Below are 21,599 nucleotides of genomic sequence, written 5' to 3'. Positions count from 1 at the left end.
TCGAGATCGACATTATTTTACCATGCAATAAATCTACGAGAAAAATTGCATCAGATTCTTCACTTATTTGCTATTTAAATTAATTTAAATCCTGAATTATTTTATGTTACGCACATAGATTTTTGCTTACTTTTTCTACATTATCAATTTTTTATTACACCAAAAAAAAAAAAAAATACATATTTCCTATAACCACGCAATGTTATTTGGCTCGCACTATAGTTGAAAGTTCATTTTTCATCCCATTTTTTCTCCTTATTATTTTTAGTTTTTCAATTTTCGAAAGATGGATTTTCTTCATCACCCAATTCTTTTCTGAACGATCTCTAAAAATACTGGAATTAATGTAATATACATTCGTCAATTTTTTCAGATCCAATTTCAGAACTTCTTTCTTCACCACTGGATGAATTTTAATAATTTTACAATGTTATAAATATTAAAATAATTCCTCTTCTATTTCTAAACCAATGAGTTATTAAGAAGTTGAATATTTAGAGAATGACACACTCGAAAATAATTGTGGTAAATTATAGCTTTTACTATCTTAAGAGACAAAATGGTGGAAAGATTTTGATTGATGTTCTAACTCATTTCAATGATAGGTTTTCTTTTTCGTATGATGCTTATAGTTACATAGATAAGAAGCATTCACTCTAAAATCATTAAAAATAAGGCTGCTCATTTTCTTTTTTTACTTATCACTGACCTCGGTAAGATGTTTTTTGGTAAAAATGAAAATAAATATTAAAAAATAAAAAAGAAATTCCAGCGGCATCATCTATCCAAGTTGCATATATGAATATAAAATGTGGAGATGTATTTAAAAAAAATTACTAACAGTTCAAGGCGTGTGTCCTGAATGAGAAAATGTGGATAAATTTTATCTTTTTTACAACAATCAAATGCAAATTGTTCTCCTGTTAAGAGTGTACTTATGTTAAAGTGAAACATTTATCCCAGTTTTGTTTTAAATATGATCAGAAATTCTTGGCCGCTTCGTTAAATAGGATTTAAAGAAAGATATATAAATAAGAGAAAATTGTGTTGAGAGATCGACGCATAATAAAATCGGATGAATAATATTGCAAAGATNTATATATATAAAATACTATAATTATTCGTCAACGTTGTATATATATATATATATACATACAGTATATACGTATACAACGTTGATGAATAATTATGGAATCTTTATTTATTATTTATTAAAAGAGAAAAGAAGTAATAATAAAAATAAAATATTTTATTTATCAGGATATAAACTTAGTGTTTCGAATGAATAATATTATGAAATTAGGTTAATGAAATAAATATGAAAAAGTAGGTAAATAAATATTAATTAATTATCTTGCTAAATGTGTTTACAAAATATTTCAACTTATAAATTAAAAAATTTTTTACGTAACAATGTTTTAATTCATTTAAAAATTAATATAATAATTGATTTATTTTAAAAACTTAAAGATAAGATTTGTGCTTGAAGGAAGGAAATTTTATTTCATTATTTAATCAATATATTTTATTTATATACTACTGTAGTTTAAAATTCTAAATTCAGAGAAGTAGAGTTCAATCTTAAATATTTCTCATAAATGAACCAGTCACTTGTTTTATTTCAGAGAGAATTAAAAATAAAAAAAGAATGTAGAATACATAGAAAGTTCAAATTTTATATTCTTAATATTTCAAAAAGATGTATATGACGGGCAATCTATAGTAAAGATTATTTTAACCATAAAAAAGTTTCGAAAAGAATGTAAAAATTCAAGTTATTAAACTTTCAAAAGAAAGGTTTCTATCGATTAAAACCGGGCATATTTTCATAACTGGTGAAGTATCTGCATAGCTGCTGTTCTTCGTATATGTTTGTGACTGCCTATGGAGAATAGGATATGTTTGGAAAGTTTCCAGAATGCGTCTGACATACTGACTGTCACATATATCAAATACTGAAAACATTCCCATTCTTGTCCTTTCACCATTGTGCTCTATCGACTCGGCTTGTTCTTTAAATAACCAAATGTTGCGTTAACATTGACCTCTTTATTTTCATTTATATTCCATCTTCGACTGTACTTAAGGGAAATTACATTATTTTTAAGATTGCGATTTTTCTTCAAATTTCTTTAAAGAATAAATATTTACAATCAGATGATAAAGTTTATGGTTATAATATTTAACAATCTAGAACACGTATTCAACAAAGCTTTAGAAATATGTATATATAGATTTTTCTATACAAGCATCAAAGTTTTATTATCTTTTCTAAGTTAAAAATGATAAGTAGAAGCAAAGAGAAAGTTATGATCGATTAGTTTTATACTCGGTTGGTATCTGCAAAACCAAAATTGATCCATTGAATATTAAATATATCACTTCAGACATTCGAGAGAATTTGGATATTCGATTGAAGCAGTTTTGAGTAGAGGAATATTGATTATGTATTAAAATCAATAATTAATTTATTTAAAAAACTAAAATTCTTTAAAAGTTAAGGGGGAAAAAAGCCTTGGATAATTTTATAAAATCTATATTTAAAAAAAAAAGTAAATTGAAATAGATTTTGCAATTTAGTATTAGAGAGAAGAAACGGAAACGTGTTCTGTATAATTTTTTCTTAATGCAACAGTTGCGTATAGTTAAACCAAGAACAATAAATTGACATTTTGTATGATGGAGAAAAAACAAATGAAAATTAGAAAGATTGAAAGTGTTTCCAATCAAACTGATGTGTTGAAACTATTTTCAAAATCGCTTGGAAATTTTGCCTAGTGAAATCTGATTAAATTTTTGAAAAGAAGATGGAGTTGATGATTTCTGATAAATGAAACCTCAGCAAAATTTGAAACTACTCCAATCTGAAAATCATTACTAAACATAAAAATTTGACTCAAATAAAATCTCAGCGAAATTTGAATCAAATGGTGTAATTTGTTTTTATAAAAATTCTCAATGAGATCATTTTTAGTATTAAATTCGAATTGATATAAAAAAACAAAAAATAATGATTTTAATAAATTCTCTTAAGAAATTTTAAACAATTAAATCTTATCTCATTAAATTTCAAATTTGTTTATTAAGAGCTAGAATGAATTTGATTTCCTTTAACAGGTATTTTTTTTATCCTAAGAGAAATAAAAAAAACAGGAAATTTTCTCCTAGAAAGTAAACAGTACGTGATAAAAATACCATAATACCCGAATTTTTGTATAAATCTTTTTATTTTGTTTATAAAAAATAAATAGAATTAAAAGGAAATCGACAAAATTGGGTTTAACTAATCTTATATATATTCTTAACTATTTTCTAACATAGAAAATTGTTTTTTTTTTGTATATAAAATATCGATTTAAAAAAAATCTTTTAAAACATTAGATAGTCTTGGCCTTAAATATATATATAGTCCCTTAGGTGGGATTGTATAGAGTGAGGCAATTTTCTTAGAAAAATCTCTCCTGATTAGGATACCTTCTCTGGATAATTCTGAGTATCATTTATCAATCCTGTTTCCGAATGTCTACTAAAGTGATCAAAGGAGGTTTTTGCTTCTGTCTTTTTACAAATGATTCTTATTTTTAGTGTTGCTGCAACTTTCACATCGTCTTTCATTTCAAGTGTGGATTTTATTGAGTAAGATGAATGTTTGCGATATTGCAAGATGGATTTTTGCTTGTTTTGTAGTAATTTTTTATATACATTTCTCTCTTAGTTCTTGACTTTTTGATTTTTTTTTCTTTAAAGATTTATAGAATTTCTATTTTAAAAAATTTCGCATATTTATTTCTCTAGTAATATATCGAAATTTTCAATAGATTTCGATATATTCACAAAGCAGAAACATCAGTACGGTAACATATTTAAATATGAAGAGTGTTGTATCTATTTATAATGTGTATTGTAAATAAAAGGAAAGATTTTTCTCATAAAAGAATAACCTGTATTTGAATAAATTTAACGTGTCAATATACTGTATACGCTTTCGAATATTGATTATTTAATGGATGCTTTAAAATATTTTTAGCACTTCGATAAAATTCGAATTTTTAAAAATAAATTTTATTTAGAATAACATCAATAAGAAGAAATTCTTCTAATGAAAAAGGAAGGTAAAAAAGTAAATAAATTATTAAATAAATCACATTTAATATTAAAGTAATATAAATTCTAAATAACGTAGACTTTCTAAATTATTATAAAATCAATTTTTTTAAGATTCTTCATATTTTTATCCGAATTTTTTGATGATTTTAACTGAAAATATCGAGAATGTAACTTAAATTTTTCATTATTTTAAAAATTAAATGTTTTAAAAATGGAAACTTTGAGTTAAAATGTTACAAATGAAGAGTTGTAATATTATTTAACGTAAAAAATTCAAAGTGTTAAAACAAAAACGTAAAAAATAACATAAAAATTAGAGATCAAAACAGGAACAACTACTTGAATTCAATTTTGAAACTTTAATGAATAAGAAAAAGAATTTATGAAAAGAAAGAAATTATTCAAACAACAACATAAAATACAATAAAGAAAGAATTTAATCTAAAACTTATTGTTAAGGTATATTTAATTAATAAAATACTGATTCACTTAATTAATTCTACAAGTTATTAACGACTTTTCATAATATGCAAATACCCACATTTATATAAGAAGAAAAAAGGAAAAAACTTCAAAAGAAAGAAGAAAAAACTATAACAGAAAGTCACTGAAGATTTCTCTTGTAAATAAATCTATTGAAGTCTTAATTTAAGAGAAGTATATCTTTTATCATTTTTTTCCAACTAAAAGATAATTAATTTCATCTGATGTTTACTTAATGAACCCCCTTTTTTATACAAATAATTGAAAAAAATATATAAAGAATTGTTTTACTAATTAAAGAAACTGTTTACTTTTTATCTATATTTATCAACAAATTATTTTTAAATCTCTTGGTTCGTATTAACTCTAAATATATTCTTTTATAAATAAATTAATTTATTCTTTTATTCGAATAAATAAAGTTAGGGTATACTTTAACATTAACTTTTATTTTCTCAATTAATTGTTAGATAGCATTTATCTTTTCGAGTGAAGACAGATAAGAGTAAAAGAAGTAGAAAATGATACATCAGGAAGATAAATTGAGTAACTGATGTTTTAAACCAAATTGTTCGCTATCTAAAACACGCAAACTATTCTTTAAACAATAAATGGTTGTAAGATAAAGTGTAAAAATAAAATTTATATTTAAATTCTTATGATATAAACAATTTAAATAGATATGTTAATGACATTTCCATTTTACTTTTATAAGTTTTCATTATAGAAATTGATAAGTATAACCATTATCTGAAGAAAGTAGTAAAATTTTTATTTTATTTTCTTCTCTCTAGCAATATAAAACTTTCTCTTCATTAGAATTTTTTTATATGTATATTTTAAAGAAAGAGCTTATATTTTATCTGTTTTAAAAGAAATTTATATTTTAAAAACTTTTACAATAAACCGAACAACTTAATTACTTTGCTCAATGGCTTCTTACGGTTTACGAACGTGTTCAATTTTATTATTCTTTCCCTTTTTTTATTTGAAAACTATCCTTAAGACTTTTCTTGCTGATCTACACTTTAAAGTGAGCATTCAGCAATATTTTATACAAATGAAAAGAAATTTGGGAGTAGATTTTATACTAAAACTAATTTCTTTTACATTTTTTAAACTGAAAAATATGAATTTATTACTATTATTTTCAAAATTTCTCTGTCAGAGAAACAGATTTCACTAGATTTTTTATTTTATCTCTAGGTTTTTAAAGAGATACGAAACTTTAGAGATATTTTAAAATAACTTTTTGTTCGATTATACATTTTTTTAAAACTTGTGCATTAAATATATCCTAGATTAATTTTAAAAGAATTTCTTAAAATACGAGTAAGAATTTTTGTTTTCAGTTTCCAACTATTTATGAGTTGGATTCTGAAGATGAATGAGAATATGATCCTTGAAAGAGCCAATGTTTTTCTTTAGAGATGGATACCACTAAAGGAAACATTGATCTTCAAGGTATCACACTTCAGGGAGATTTCCGAACTGGGAAAGATCCTTTAATCCTCCAAGCGGGGTTTTTAAGGTTAAACCTTTTTTTGGTAGAAGATAGAACCTTCAGGTATTAGCATTGGAGACTTTATATATTTTCACAGCCAATGATTTTATTTAGAGAATAACAAATTGAAGTTCCTNTATATATATATATAAAGTATCTAGAAGCTCTTTTTTTATCAATTTTAAAATATTAAATCGTAAAAAACGGACATAAAATCATATAAAGCGATTTGGTGATTGTCTTAGTTTTAGCAGGAAAAAACAGAAGCAAATATATAAAGCTGAATAATTCAACAAGAGTTATAAATTTCGTAATTCCATTCAAGAAAAGATCATAAAAGTTTCGAATAACAGTAAATTTATAAGAAAATTATTGCAAATATTTGGTTAAATATACAGATGATTCCCTATTCGATCTTCTTGATGTCTCTTATTTCGTTTTTTAATATTATTTCTGTCCATTTTCCTAAAAAAGTTTTTCTTTATACTGTATATAAATTTATAGGAATAGTCTCAAAATAATCTATAGTTTATTTTCAATAATGTAAATGTTTTTTATCCGAATTTTTTGATGATTTTAACTGAAAATATCGAGAATGTAACTTAAATTTTTCATTATTTTAAAAATTAAATGTTTTAAAAATGGAAACTTTGAGTTAAAATGTTACAAATGAAGAGTTGTAATATTATTTAACGTAAAAAATTCAAAGTGTTAAAACAAAAACGTAAAAAATAACATAAAAATTAGAGATCAAAACAGGAACAACTACTTGAATTCAATTTTGAAACTTTAATGAATAAGAAAAAGAATTTATGAAAAGAAAGAAATTATTCAAACAACAACATAAAATACAATAAAGAAAGAATTTAATCTAAAACTTATTGTTAAGGTATATTTAATTAATAAAATACTGATTCACTTAATTAATTCTACAAGTTATTAACGACTTTTCATAATATGCAAATACCCACATTTATATAAGAAGAAAAAAGGAAAAAACTTCAAAAGAAAGAAGAAAAAACTATAACAGAAAGTCACTGAAGATTTCTCTTGTAAATAAATCTATTGAAGTCTTAATTTAAGAGAAGTATATCTTTTATCATTTTTTTCCAACTAAAAGATAATTAATTTCATCTGATGTTTACTTAATGAACCCCCTTTTTTATACAAATAATTGAAAAAAATATATAAAGAATTGTTTTACTAATTAAAGAAACTGTTTACTTTTTATCTATATTTATCAACAAATTATTTTTAAATCTCTTGGTTCGTATTAACTCTAAATATATTCTTTTATAAATAAATTAATTTATTCTTTTATTCGAATAAATAAAGTTAGGGTATACTTTAACATTAACTTTTATTTTCTCAATTAATTGTTAGATAGCATTTATCTTTTCGAGTGAAGACAGATAAGAGTAAAAGAAGTAGAAAATGATACATCAGGAAGATAAATTGAGTAACTGATGTTTTAAACCAAATTGTTCGCTATCTAAAACACGCAAACTATTCTTTAAACAATAAATGGTTGTAAGATAAAGTGTAAAAATAAAATTTATATTTAAATTCTTATGATANTTGCGAATATATCTGATTAAGTATAAGTGCAGGAAGTGTTAATTTTCTTTCCGTGGGGATTTTAGTTTCTTTTTTTTATTTCTTGGTTAATGGTGAGAAAACATTCAAACTTCCTTTACTTTTATTAGCACTTCGTTTTAATGACCGATTTCACTTGTACATTTTAATGTTTAGGATTGTTACAATCTTCATTACGGTTTCTAAATCTATTGTAATGTTTCTTTCACTCTGGTAACATTTATAGATTTTTTTCCACACGAAAATCTTTATCACATTCATCTAAATATGCAATTATCTTTTACTTATATTAAGCTGATGATATTCTTATATTTAGTTATTAAATCTTATCTTGAAATTTACTAGAATGTAAGAACAAAATATGAATTTTAATGTATAAAAAATTACTGTTATAGTTTAAAGCTTATTTTTATTAACACGAACTTTGACTTACTGTATATAAAGATTTATATAAATACATAAATATATAATGAATACATGAAAAATATAATTTGTTCAATAAACAAAATGTCTCTTTACTCAAAAAAATGTTAAAACTAAATCGTTCAGTATAAAATTTTATACTATTATCTGACGAGATGCAAATTTTTAGATATAAAAATAGAGATTTTTTAACTTAGGATTTCCAAATTCATAAAACTTCTATTTGACTTTAAATATTGGCTACTCTTGCTTGAGATATTAAAATATTTTTGAAAAATTTTGTAAGATGTCTACTTCGGATCTCGAGAAGAATCTAATGATATACATTTTATCTGATATTTTAATCAGAGGCATTCAAAATATTCGTTGGTTCAATATCTTATCATTATTTTTCAAATTCAAGTAGAGTTTTTTCCTTTTTAATAACATTGTAATGTAAAGCATAAGCTATTTTGTCACATTTGGATGATAAAAAATATAAAAAGTAAAGAAAATTATAACAAAATTACAAAAAATAGCTTAAAAAATCTTATAGTTTTCACTTAAAAAATACTTTTTAGCTTATTTTATCTCTTCAAATTGTTAATATTTTTATTGTTACACGAGACAGTTAATGTATTATAACTGTAATCAATAAAATATATACACTGTATTCAGTTTTAAATGTTAAAAATTTGAAATTTAATTTATTCTATTCTAAAATTATCATCATTATTACCACTAAGATATGATTTCTGCTCTGTACTGAAGAATAATTTATTAGTTATTTTGTTAGCAACACTGCTTCTGCCACTTTTGCACTCTTACCCAATGATTTACGTGGCCCTATTGACTGAAAAAAGTTATTTATGCTTAAGCTTGTCCTACTTTACTGACTCTTAGCCGTTTGCTTTTATCCGGATGGTATAAAATATTAAAGAAAATAACTTTATTCTGTTCCTTTTCTTCGTCTAGTCTTGTTTTGCATTATTACAATAGTGAATATGAAATGATTCAGTTGAGACAATAGTAAACAATATATTATGAACTAGAGATATTTTAAAATAACTTTTTGTTCGATTATACATTTTTTTAAAACTTGTGCATTAAATATATCCTAGATTAATTTTAAAAGAATTTCTTAAAATACGAGTAAGAATTTTTGTTTTCAGTTTCCAACTATTTATGAGTTGGATTCTGAAGATGAATGAGAATATGATCCTTGAAAGAGCCAATGTTTTTCTTTAGAGATGGATACCACTAAAGGAAACATTGATCTTCAAGGTATCACACTTCAGGGAGATTTCCGAACTGGGAAAGATCCTTTAATCCTCCAAGCGGGGTTTTTAAGGTTAAACCTTTTTTTGGTAGAAGATAGAACCTTCAGGTATTAGCATTGGAGACTTTATATATTTTCACAGCCAATGATTTTATTTAGAGAATAACAAATTGAAGTTCCTCAGCGGTAAGATTCGAATATATATATATATATATACTGGATAGCATTATTACTATTTTACAGATAATTAAGAGATAACGAAAAACAAGGTTTAAATTTATCATTTCTCTTTATAAAAATTACTGTAGATAGTTTGGGAGGATTTCACTTCATTTATATTAATTGTGCATTTAAAGAAGAAATGTTATTTAATATTAAAAAGTGTATAGATACATCATAAAATATACAGAAATTAAGTTAGTCCGTTTCTACTTTAGATACTTAAATTGGTTTCTCCATTTTTGAAATTGTTTCATTCTTTTTTATCTTTTCCCTGAAGGATCAAAGTGGCAAAACCTTTCTATAGAATAAATAAAATAGTATTTATAGTATTAGATTATTTTTAAGTGTAAATAAAATGTTTATAAGTTCTTGCTGTGTTAAACTTGAAATTAAGTTTTGCTTTTATTCTTTCAATTTTTAATGCCCAGTTTAATTTCTTATTGGATATTCTAAATAATTCAAAAATATTTTTAGAAGTTTTGTAAAGAGTTTAAACATTTTTTAAAAGCTTTTTTTGGGTAAATTTTATAAAATGGAATAGATCCTTAGCCAAGAGAATACTGAAATGAATTATTACTTTAAAACATGATACATTATTGTATTGAAAACTGGGACAAGTTTCCTTTTTTATCAGATAAGTTTCTTTAAGCATTTCGAAAAAAGTTATTTTTTTATATTAATTTATAAAAAATTACTTGATAAATACAACACCTAATCAATTATAACATATAAATATCTCTTAAACACATTAAGAGAATTAACGATCGATTAATCGATTCAATTTCACGTCACGTTTTATCAGAAGATTACAGGTCCTGCTGATATTATCTTAATAATCAACATAATCAACAATATTTTGTTTCGGATCGACGCATAATAAAATCGGATGAATAATATTGCAAAGATAAACTTTGCCGAAAGTAATTTAACAAATCTCTAGTTTTATGGGAAATTCGTGAAACAAACAGATACCACATTCCATTGCAATAAATGTTGACGAGGGAATTCAGGAAAGTTTTTTCTTTACCAGAAGCACCAAAATGACTCTCTGCATCACTTCTAGAAAATATTTCTCTCTCAAGATTGAAAAAAAAAATAGACTTGTTTAGTATTCAGTTTTGGATCTCACTCCTTTCCCTTGACGTAAAGTATTGAGTAAAACTTCTTTTTCTTACAAATAAAATCGAGTAAATAATGTAAAGGTAAACTTTAGGTGAAAGTTACTCACTACAGTATTAAGCAAGAAATTTAAGACTATATTTTATAAGAACAAATTGTATTTATGCAAGGCCGTGCATAATGGAATTTGGGAATTTAACTACCTATCTGGAAAGAATTAAAAAATTAACAAAACAATATAATATATATAACATATTTATACCCGTTCAGTTTATCTTTAGTTTACTGTAGTAAATACACACGTATATTGTAAAAATTAATAAATTAAGTTACGAAAATATAATGTGTTTTCAAAAATTACCCTTATAAAATTCTAGCTCAAGAGGTAATTTCTGAATCTAATTTAAAAAGCTCATTGGAACTAATTAGTAATTTCTAAGAAGACAGAAAACAAAATATATATAGCTTAATAAAATATTTAAAATTATTAATATATTTTAAAATAATAAGAAATTATTAAACTTAACAAGAAGTAACCTTACAGATATAAACTACTTTTTCTAATGTTAAGTAATCTTAGAGTTTTANACACACACACACACACACACACACATACACATACATATATATATATTTATTTATTTATAAGGCCCTTCTTTAATAAAGCTCCTAGTCAGACTTCTTTATCACATAGAATAGCTTGGCCTGGGTTTCATATTACGGAGCCTCAAAAACATTTGTTATAAAATATGAATGTTGTTGCATTTCTTGTGTTATTGTGAAACCCCCAAAAATTAAATTATTAAATTAAAAATTTGTTGGTGTAATTATTTGTCTCCACGCTTTGCCCTGGAAAGTTTTCTGCGGACGACCATGCCCATGTATTAAGGAATTTCTTGTGTTTTTGTCAAATTTTCATGCTTTTAAAGCTTATTTAAGCATTTCTTTATGCAGATTCCTCATATAAGATACCAAAGAGGGTATTTTTAGTATAAAATGATACTAAAGATTGATATTGGACTCTCAAAAAAGCTAAGTGATCAGGGCCTCACGTGATCTTTGAGAAGCTCCGATTATACTTTATTCTACAAATTATGCTAAGATAGAGGTTTATTCTGTTTATATATATATTTGTAAAATTTAATAAAATTATTCGTCAATTGAATTTTATTAAAATCGATGTATTCGTATAAAAGCGAAAGTTTAAAGTAAATTTTAAAAAAAATTATAAAAAGTCATTAATAAAAATTCGATTTGTAGATTATGAGCTAATATTAATATCTGTGCAATTTTTAGCAAGTTTTTGGAATTTAATTACTTCAATAATGGCTTCCTTTTCTTCTTTAACCTTTTGCGTTTTTGAGGTTGGCTTTTCTTTTAATAGTTGCTAATTTGTGGCAGCTGCAGTTGAATGAAGATCATTATCAACATCAGAGATTTTTGCAGATGCTCATCTGGACTTAAAAATCAAATCTTCGGCTTCATTTATATCATCGTTTATATTATATTCTGTATTAATAGCAAAGTTAATTGGTTTGTATAGGAGTTTTAAGTAAAATGACGCTTACAATTTCATTTTATTTCCATTTTTTATTGCTTATTATTAATTTATATAAATGAAGATGCCATTCTTTAAGCATTTACAACTTATCTAATTATTATCATAGGTTAATTCTGATAATTCTTTTTTTTCTTTTATGATAATGTTTATCACAAGAATTTAATAAAAACCTTTTTAAAAATTAATTGATTAAAGTGTAAAGAGTGATTTGCTCTGCCACAAGAAGCACAGAATTTATAAACATGTGATAGAAAATCAATAAATAAGCATTGTAATGATTCAGCCAAGTATACAAATAATTGTACATTTTATACAATTGATTTTTAGTCATATTAACTGAATAATTTATATAATTATCTGTCGAAAAACCGTATACTATCTCTCTTTACCCGTATGCTTCAACCATGTATCCAAAATAATAATAGGTTGAAAAGTCAGAATTCATGCATCAATAGAAAAAAAAACAGTTTATGAAATTAATACAGATATTTTTTATAATTTGATTGTAGATAAATATTCGCTTTAAGGGTATTTTTATGCTGTTTTTATATAAGATACCACGGAAGGAATTTTTAATATCTGATAGTACCAAGAATGAAAAACAGAATTAACCAATGCTTCTTTGATCTTTTAAGCATAGAATAAGAAAGAAGTACTCATTAATATTGTGTAACCACGTATCAAATTTTGCACAGAATTATCAAATAAAATACTCGAAACACAAACCTACATTTGAAAATTAATTAGAAAATATTAACACGACGTTTGATTGATAATTAATAGACAAAATGAAAATCCATTTTATTTATATATATTTCTTAAAATAACCACTGTTAAGAAATGTAAATTATCATTTAATTTAAAATCTTTAAAGCCGGATATATAACATTACAAATGACATATAAACATTTTCTACTTACTTCTTCATTTGTAATTTCTTCCAAAGAATTTAATAAATTACACTTATATTCTTTTATTTGTCTTTATATAATTTTCTTGAGAAATATAACACATTTATCTACAAATTTACATTAGTCTTTTTAAAAAAACAAAATAAATACTCGTATAATTCTTGGATCATGAGAGTTATAATGGTAAAGTGCGTGGTGTCTATTTATTAATTTATTCGTAATTTTCATAAAAGGAACATTTGTTAATTTTTTTTAAAAAAAAAGGTAATTTATCTAATAATTTCCATTTAAATAGCGGATGATATACTTCACGAAAATTTTTTTTTATTAAGTAAACTTATAAAGATGAAATATTTCCTCATTTATAATTTTAACCGTAAAGATAAGCTGGAGTGAAAATTTAATTGATTTCTTCGAATAAAAAATAAAAGATATTCATTAACGTTTATGTGTAATTTTCTAGATTTATTTTTATTTACACAAAAACAAAAAAAGAAAAAAATTCATTTAATTATTTAAGCGATTTTTTAAGGTGATTAGTTTCTTACAGAACATTGTTATTATTATTATTTTTTATTTCTTTAATAAATTTTAAGTTGCAACGGCGATTCTTAATTACGGAAATTGCTCTTTATGATATATTTTTTTCTTTATTAACAATTATTTGACTTTAAAGAAAATTATTTAATTGCTATTTTGACATTTATAAACGTACGAAATGAAAGTTTAATTAGGTTTTGTTTGTTTTTTTAGAGGAATAATTTCAGAAAATGCACATCTAAAATGAGAAATTTAACATTATATAAGTCATAACATCGATTTTTTTTTTGGTAGTAGCTTAATTAAGACGGAACGTTTTTGGATTGAAGAAGACACAACGTATAAATCTACTAGTAAATTTGGCATCGGTGCTGTATTTAATGTTTAACTATAATAATTTGTAACGATAATCTACTTTCTCAACTTGTCATATTTGTGATGAGGGAGAGTATAGTGGGTTACGTTTCTCTTCGATCGCGTGGCTATAATCCACACCAAGTTGTCAAGCATAGCATGAATTATAGCCACGAAAATCGAAAAAAATTCTAATAGCAAAACCTAAACGAAATTTTTCTGAATGCCTGAACTAATAAAATATTATGGCTTCTAAATACCAATTTGGTTTAAAAATTTCTTCCATTGATATAATACTTTTCGATAAACGAAGTTCAGTTTTAATCGCATATAATTAAAATTAATTGAAAAGTTTATTTTAATATCCATTTTAAACTTTGTCAAACATATCTATTGTAATAAATGTAAATCAATATACAGTAGATAGAAAACTTTCATTTCCAGAATAAATAGAGAATGTATTGAAAGAACTTGATGAACTTTGAATATTTTTTCGTAATCTAGAAATTTGAAAATGTCATAGAATTACTTTGAAAAGGAAATACTTTTACTAAAATCGCCATTCAAATACGGAAATCAAAACTAAGCTTTGCTTTCTTAATGACTTTTTCCTTTGTAACAGTACACCAGGGAACCATTTTCTACTTCCTTCTTTTCACAATTTCCTTTAGACTACATTACCTAATGAAACTTATAGTATCTGTCACTGAGACGTTCATTCCGGATATCTCTTCCTTATTTTTTTTTTCTCCTCCATTCCGTCTTCTGTTGAGACAACATTCCATTTTCTACACCAAATGCTATTAACTTGCGAATATATCTGATTAAGTATAAGTGCAGGAAGTGTTAATTTTCTTTCCGTGGGGATTTTAGTTTCTTTTTTTTATTTCTTGGTTAATGGTGAGAAAACATTCAAACTTCCTTTACTTTTATTAGCACTTCGTTTTAATGACCGATTTCACTTGTACATTTTAATGTTTAGGATTGTTACAATCTTCATTACGGTTTCTAAATCTATTGTAATGTTTCTTTCACTCTGGTAACATTTATAGATTTTTTTCCACACGAAAATCTTTATCACATTCATCTAAATATGCAATTATCTTTTACTTATATTAAGCTGATGATATTCTTATATTTAGTTATTAAATCTTATCTTGAAATTTACTAGAATGTAAGAACAAAATATGAATTTTAATATATAAAAAATTACTGTTATAGTTTAAAGCTTATTTTTATTAACACGAACTTTGACTTACTGTATATAAAGATTTATATAAATACATAAATATATAATGAATACATGAAAAATATAATTTGTTCAATAAACAAAATGTCTCTTTACTCAAAAAAATGTTAAAACTAAATCGTTCAGTATAAAATTTTATACTATTATCTGACGAGATGCAAATTTTTAGATATAAAAATAGAGATTTTTTAACTTAGGATTTCCAAATTCATAAAACTTCTATTTGACTTTAAATATTGGCTACTCTTGCTTGAGATATTAAAATATTTTTGAAAAATTTTGTAAGATGTCTACTTCGGATCTCGAGAAGAATCTAATGATATACATTTTATCTGATATTTTAATCAGAGGCATTCAAAATATTCGTTGGTTCAATATCTTATCATTATTTTTCAAATTCAAGTAGAGTTTTTTCCTTTTTAATAACATTGTAATGTAAAGCATAAGCTATTTTGTCACATTTGGATGATAAAAAATATAAAAAGTAAAGAAAATTATAACAAAATTACAAAAAATAGCTTAAAAAATCTTATAGTTTTCACTTAAAAAATACTTTTTAGCTTATTTTATCTCTTCAAATTGTTAATATTTTTATTGTTACACGAGACAGTTAATGTATTATAACTGTAATCAATAAAATATATACACTGTATTCAGTTTTAAATGTTAAAAATTTGAAATTTAATTTATTCTATTCTAAAATTATCATCATTATTACCACTAAGATATGATTTCTGCTCTGTACTGAAGAATAATTTATTAGTTATTTTGTTAGCAACACTGCTTCTGCCACTTTTGCACTCTTACCCAATGATTTACGTGGCCCTATTGACTGAAAAAAGTTATTTATGCTTAAGCTTGTCCTACTTTACTGACTCTTAGCCGTTTGCTTTTATCCGGATGGTATAAAATATTAAAGAAAATAACTTTATTCTGTTCCTTTTCTTCGTCTAGTCTTGTTTTGCATTATTACAATAGTGAATATGAAATGATTCAGTTGAGACAATAGTAAACAATATATTATGAACTAGAGATATTTTAAAAATTAAAATTTTCATTGTTTTATAACAATGAAAATTTAATTTTTAATATAGTAAAAATTTCATAAAGAGAGTTGATTCATTGTTAGCCATGTAGAATTTTGGAAGTTATCCAATGATTAGATTTTGGCAACGATTCAGTAATCATTAAATAGTTTATAATTTGTCTAATAATCGCGATTTTGATAGGTGATCGCCTTATTTATTTTTTTAAAAGAAGGAGGAAAAAAAATCCCTCGTGTACAAGAAGAAATTCCTACTCATTGGGGTATAAGTTCGGATGTACAATTTATGTTAAAGAGACTATCGAGAACATCTGCGCCAGAATCGAACTCGTAAATTAAAGACTAGATGTGAAAAGTGAAAGAAAAAGAAACTAGAAATGCGGAATTGCAAATATTAAAGCAGATAGATCATTGAATAGATTTATGTTGAAAATTTGTAAGCAAAATTTGATGTAATATATTTGCATCTTTTAACTTGCGAACAGAGTAAACTATATATATTTTCCACCCCTCTTTATTATTAATTTTATTTTTCAAACAATTCTACTTTCTTTTCTTACCATTTGGAATTTTTGATTAGACAATATGTAAGTCATTTATGATAAAATTCAATTTGCAATAATAGCCCATAAGGTATTGAGTTGTTTGTAAAATTAAATTAAATATGTAACCATAAAATATTTCGGAATATCTTTTGAGGAAATATATATATATATACAGTGAATTTTTTATGCTTAATTTTAATTACTCGCAGAATTGCAAGAGATGATAAATTAAGGAATTTAAATTAATATATATTAATTTTTATATAAAAAAGTTAATTAAATATTTTATTTAATTAACATCGAATTTATACTAATTAAAGTACAAATGTTATTTAATGAATAATCTTATTAAATTATCGAAATATTTAATTTTTTTTTAATGATAAACTTTATAAAATTTCAGGTGAACTTTTAAAGAAATTAAATATTTATATGTTAAATTAATCGTATTTTATGATATTTCTTTAATATAGAAAGAAATATTTTTTTAATTTAGATTTATTAATTTTCAATTCTTCATCTCTTTCATAAATTACAATTTATTTTATATTTATTTATTCATTTATTCTTACACAAATATAATGATTCTATGACGTATATTTTGACTTAATTTTTTAAATAAATTTCTCATCAAATTATTTATATTCAATTACTTTTGTATTTAATTTAACACAGTAGTAACGCTGGTTCTACAATTTTAGATTAAAAATAAATAAATCAATTAATTTTTACTGAATTTTTCATTTAAAAAGTATATAGGCTATATATTTTATAAAAATAAACGTATAAAAGATACATTTTTAATTAGGAAAAAAAAGTAATTGAAAATATTTCTGTAACATCATATGCTACATATGTATCATATTACACTTCCTGTACCATAAAGTTAGAAGTATTTAAATGAGATAAGCATTATCGTGATTAATTTTATTTTTATGTATGAATAATATTATTAAAAGTCTAAAATTTCATTACATTTAATCGAATTTATTAATTTTGTAAATATAATTCAAGCAAATCCTTGAATATATATCCTTGAATATACATACTTGAATTTACTTTTCACTTGAGTTTTCTTAGTTTTTGTAATATTACTTTTAAAAATATATTATAAAATAAATTTATAAATATATTTAGTACTATATTTTGCGATAAATATTGCAAAATATTAAAAAAAATTAATAATTTATTTAAAATTTATTAATATTTATGACTTAATAAATAAAGTTAAGTAAAGTTATTATTGAATATTTAGAATTTATGACTTTATATTAAAATTTTACAATAAATTTATATTTTAAAGAAATTTTCAGTTCTTATAAATTTACAATAATTTAAATGTGAATAATTTTAATTTATTTCTAATAATATTTATTTGTTTATTAAATTTTTAATGTAAGACAAAATTGGCATTCAATATAATCTTTTATTAAATAGATATATTTTTGTGAATGGTGAAGGGACCTTGTTTATGTGTTTTGATCTGTTTTTACATTAAAAATAATAAATATTAAAGTCAATGTAAGCAGGGACAAAAATATAAAACAAAATTGGGGTCAAGTAGGAGATGAAATAACTTTACAAAAAATCAATAGGAGAAAAGGGAAAAAATACCCATATGACAGATATGAAGAATATAAAAATAAATAAATAAATAAATAAATAAAATAAAACAGGACACGACATGATAGCTTTATAAATTTTTATAAAACATTTAAATTTTAAATATTTTTTAAGTATTGCAGAATCAATTTTTATATTTAGCAAAATTGATTAAATTAAAGGAAAAGTTTAAAAAGTTTTTGCTAAAATTTAATTACATTTTTCTTTTCCAACAGGTGCTATTTGCTCTTAATCAGACGTTACAGAGACACGAAAATGGAAGAATGAGTGACGTCAACATTTCTCAAACAACAGATGATCTAATCCTGCACTACAATTGTGGAGACTTAAATTCGGTAATTTTTAGTCAAGACACGACACAGTTGCCCAAACTGACCAACAGCTCCATGAAATCCGAGGATAAGGATGTTGCACGTGACATCGACCATTATTTCCGGGAGGAGCTCATCTTCAAGCGAAACAAGAGGATAGGCGATCGGGTCATTCAACTTCTTTTGGCTCATCCTAACGAAACCTTTTTCTTTGCATTTGGTGCAGGTAACTATTTACTGTTATATATATATATAAAAAACAGTAATTTATTATGGCTTAGTGTCTAATATAGCCTATACTTTTTTCTATTAAAAAAGAAAAAAAATAGTACTTTTAACCTTTCTTACGAAGACAAAATTGTAAAAAATAATATTATACGACTCAAAATTTAGTTTAAAATGAATATAATCTTATTAAACCGTTTGATTTTTTATTGTATTGCTTTAAAATTCATTTATATCGCTTTTTAGTTTAAAAAAATGCAGTTTTATGAGGATATAAAGTTATAAAAATGGTATATTATTTAAGTACCCTTTTATCATTTTAATTTTATAAATTTCTGGAATAATAATAATAAAGTTTAATAAATTTAATCCAACAATCGAGGTAATAAATATTATAATAAAAGAAAATTAATTAATTACCGAAAAAAATTCTTTAAAAAAATATATATAAATGTAATTACCAAATACAGAAGATAAATTTTCAGGATTATAAAAAAAGATAATAAAAAGTAGTTTACATTTAGCTCTCTACCTAGTAATAAAAATCAAATTTGAAACGAAAATATAAAAATCATAAAAATAATGTGTTAAGGGAATAAAATTTCAAATAAAAAAATACACATATCCACTCATAAAAATGTTTGATTTTTAATTTGATACACCATACATCATTCGCTTCCCCTAAATCAATATTTATTACTGTAATGCAAATATATAAATAAAATGTAAAATATGACGTGTCAGAAATTCAAACATTAAAAAAAATATAGATTTTTTTTTTAATTTTAATTTTCTACTAATTTTTCGAGATTCGTGATTTCATTTCCACTTTACTCGCGACGAAAGTAAACATGATTAATAGAGCGTGTGTTATTAGCCATTATTGGATTTGAAAACCGTGAGGGAAAAATCCCTTTTCCCTTTTACAGGGGGTTACAATCTATTATATAAGCAAATCCACTCGGTTTGACTCCATCTTAGCATATAGATTACGAAATGCGGCCATCAAGTTAATGGATCAGAAACGTGATTCAGTTCAAACAATGCTATCCGATATGCTGCACGATTTGTTGGAACGGTTGCAGATTTAACATATATTTTATCTATCACTGGGATGTCTCTAATGGACATCTCTAATGCTAGCATATCATCTTTAATCAGTCAGATTTTTCCATATATTGTACCTTTATCATTACCTTTTTCTACATTCTCTGATGGTTCTTCTTCTTCTTCTTCTTCTTCTCCCCAACTTGTACTTGCTCTTTTTTTATTATTATTTTTTTTCCAGCTTTTTTTTCTGTTTTATGGAGCGTGTGATCGAAAATTGTTTCTTAAAGTTGTTAATTTACTGCAAAAATTTTAAAGTAGAAGCAGAGACTTTAACAAGATTTATTTTTCTTTCTATTTTTTTACTTATTTGTTTAGTTATAATTTATAGTTATATTTCATATTGCGGATTTTTTTTAAATTGATTTTTAAAAAGTTAAAATTTTCAAGTTGTCTTCGAAATTATTAAATATGAAAGTAAACATTAAATATATATATATATATATAATATTTCAGTCTAAATTTGCATTTTGTTTTAATTTCTATTAGTTTTATATACACATTAATTTGAAAAATCGTGTGTGTAGTTTATACTCTTGAAGGACGTATAATTTAGTTATATAAAAAATATACTATAACGCTTCCTACTTATTTAATTATTGTACAAATTAAAGCTAACACAGTCAATTTATATTAAAAATAATATTTAATATGAACTACTCTATTTTGTTTTTTGTAAACAAGACATTAGGACTGCTTCGTTTCTGTTTATTTACACAAAAAACCGACGATTTTTTATGCATAACATCAATTTAACTTTCTTAAAAATAAATTATATTTAATTAAAACTGAAGATTTCTTTTTACGAAAGTCATTTTTATTTTGAAATTAAATTGACGAACGTTCTTCCATAAAATCTAAACAGATTAAAAAAAATACATCTAGAACTACCTAATTTACAATAATTTCCTTTGCATATTATTTAAGTTAAGAGTTAATTTATACGATTTATAAGAAGAAATGATCGAAAATTTCGAAGTAATTTCTTAAAATTCAAGAAGTAAATTCCGTTGTGGGGAGATTAACAACACTTTTCGTTCATATCTAACGGTATATAAGCTTCATTAAAATGGAAAAAGTGGCTATTTAATAGATAAAGAGGGGTTTACTATTGATGGAATACTTTTCAGTTGCAGCAATTGATTGAATTAACATGTTTGTTCTTCTCATATCATCAGAAAGTGAACAGATCTTGTTTGACTTAAACTCTTTACTTTAATCGAGTTAAACAAACCAACTTTTAATTTGATAGGCCTTTAGGGTCTTTACATTTGGTTACATAGCAATTAAACATTGTAATTTATTTANGAAATGCGGCCATCAAGTTAATGGATCAGAAACGTGATTCAGTTCAAACAATGCTATCCGATATGCTGCACGATTTGTTGGAACGGTTGCAGATTTAACATATATTTT

At 23.9% G+C, this 21,599-nt stretch overlaps 1 protein-coding gene across 1 annotated transcript in view; it reads left to right on the top strand.

Moving 5' to 3' along the window:
- The window catches only part of LOC111620516 (metalloprotease TIKI1-like), a 58,799-nt gene that overhangs the window by 25,514 nt on the left and 11,686 nt on the right, over positions 1 to 21,599 (top strand). Inside the window, exon 4 of the mRNA XM_023362442.1 lies at positions 18,756 to 19,077. Coding sequence (XP_023218210.1) covers positions 18,756 to 19,077 — 322 coding nt within the window. The remainder of the gene's footprint in view (positions 1 to 18,755; positions 19,078 to 21,599) is intronic.

The sequence above is a fragment of the Centruroides sculpturatus genome, unplaced genomic scaffold (assembly GCF_000671375.1).
Source record: "Centruroides sculpturatus isolate CEXI.00-Female unplaced genomic scaffold, Cexi_2.0 scaffold265, whole genome shotgun sequence".
NCBI classification, from domain to species: domain Eukaryota; kingdom Metazoa; phylum Arthropoda; class Arachnida; order Scorpiones; family Buthidae; genus Centruroides; species Centruroides sculpturatus.
The sequence above is the reverse complement of the archived record's forward strand: the minus strand, read 5'-3'. Positions and strand labels throughout refer to the sequence as shown.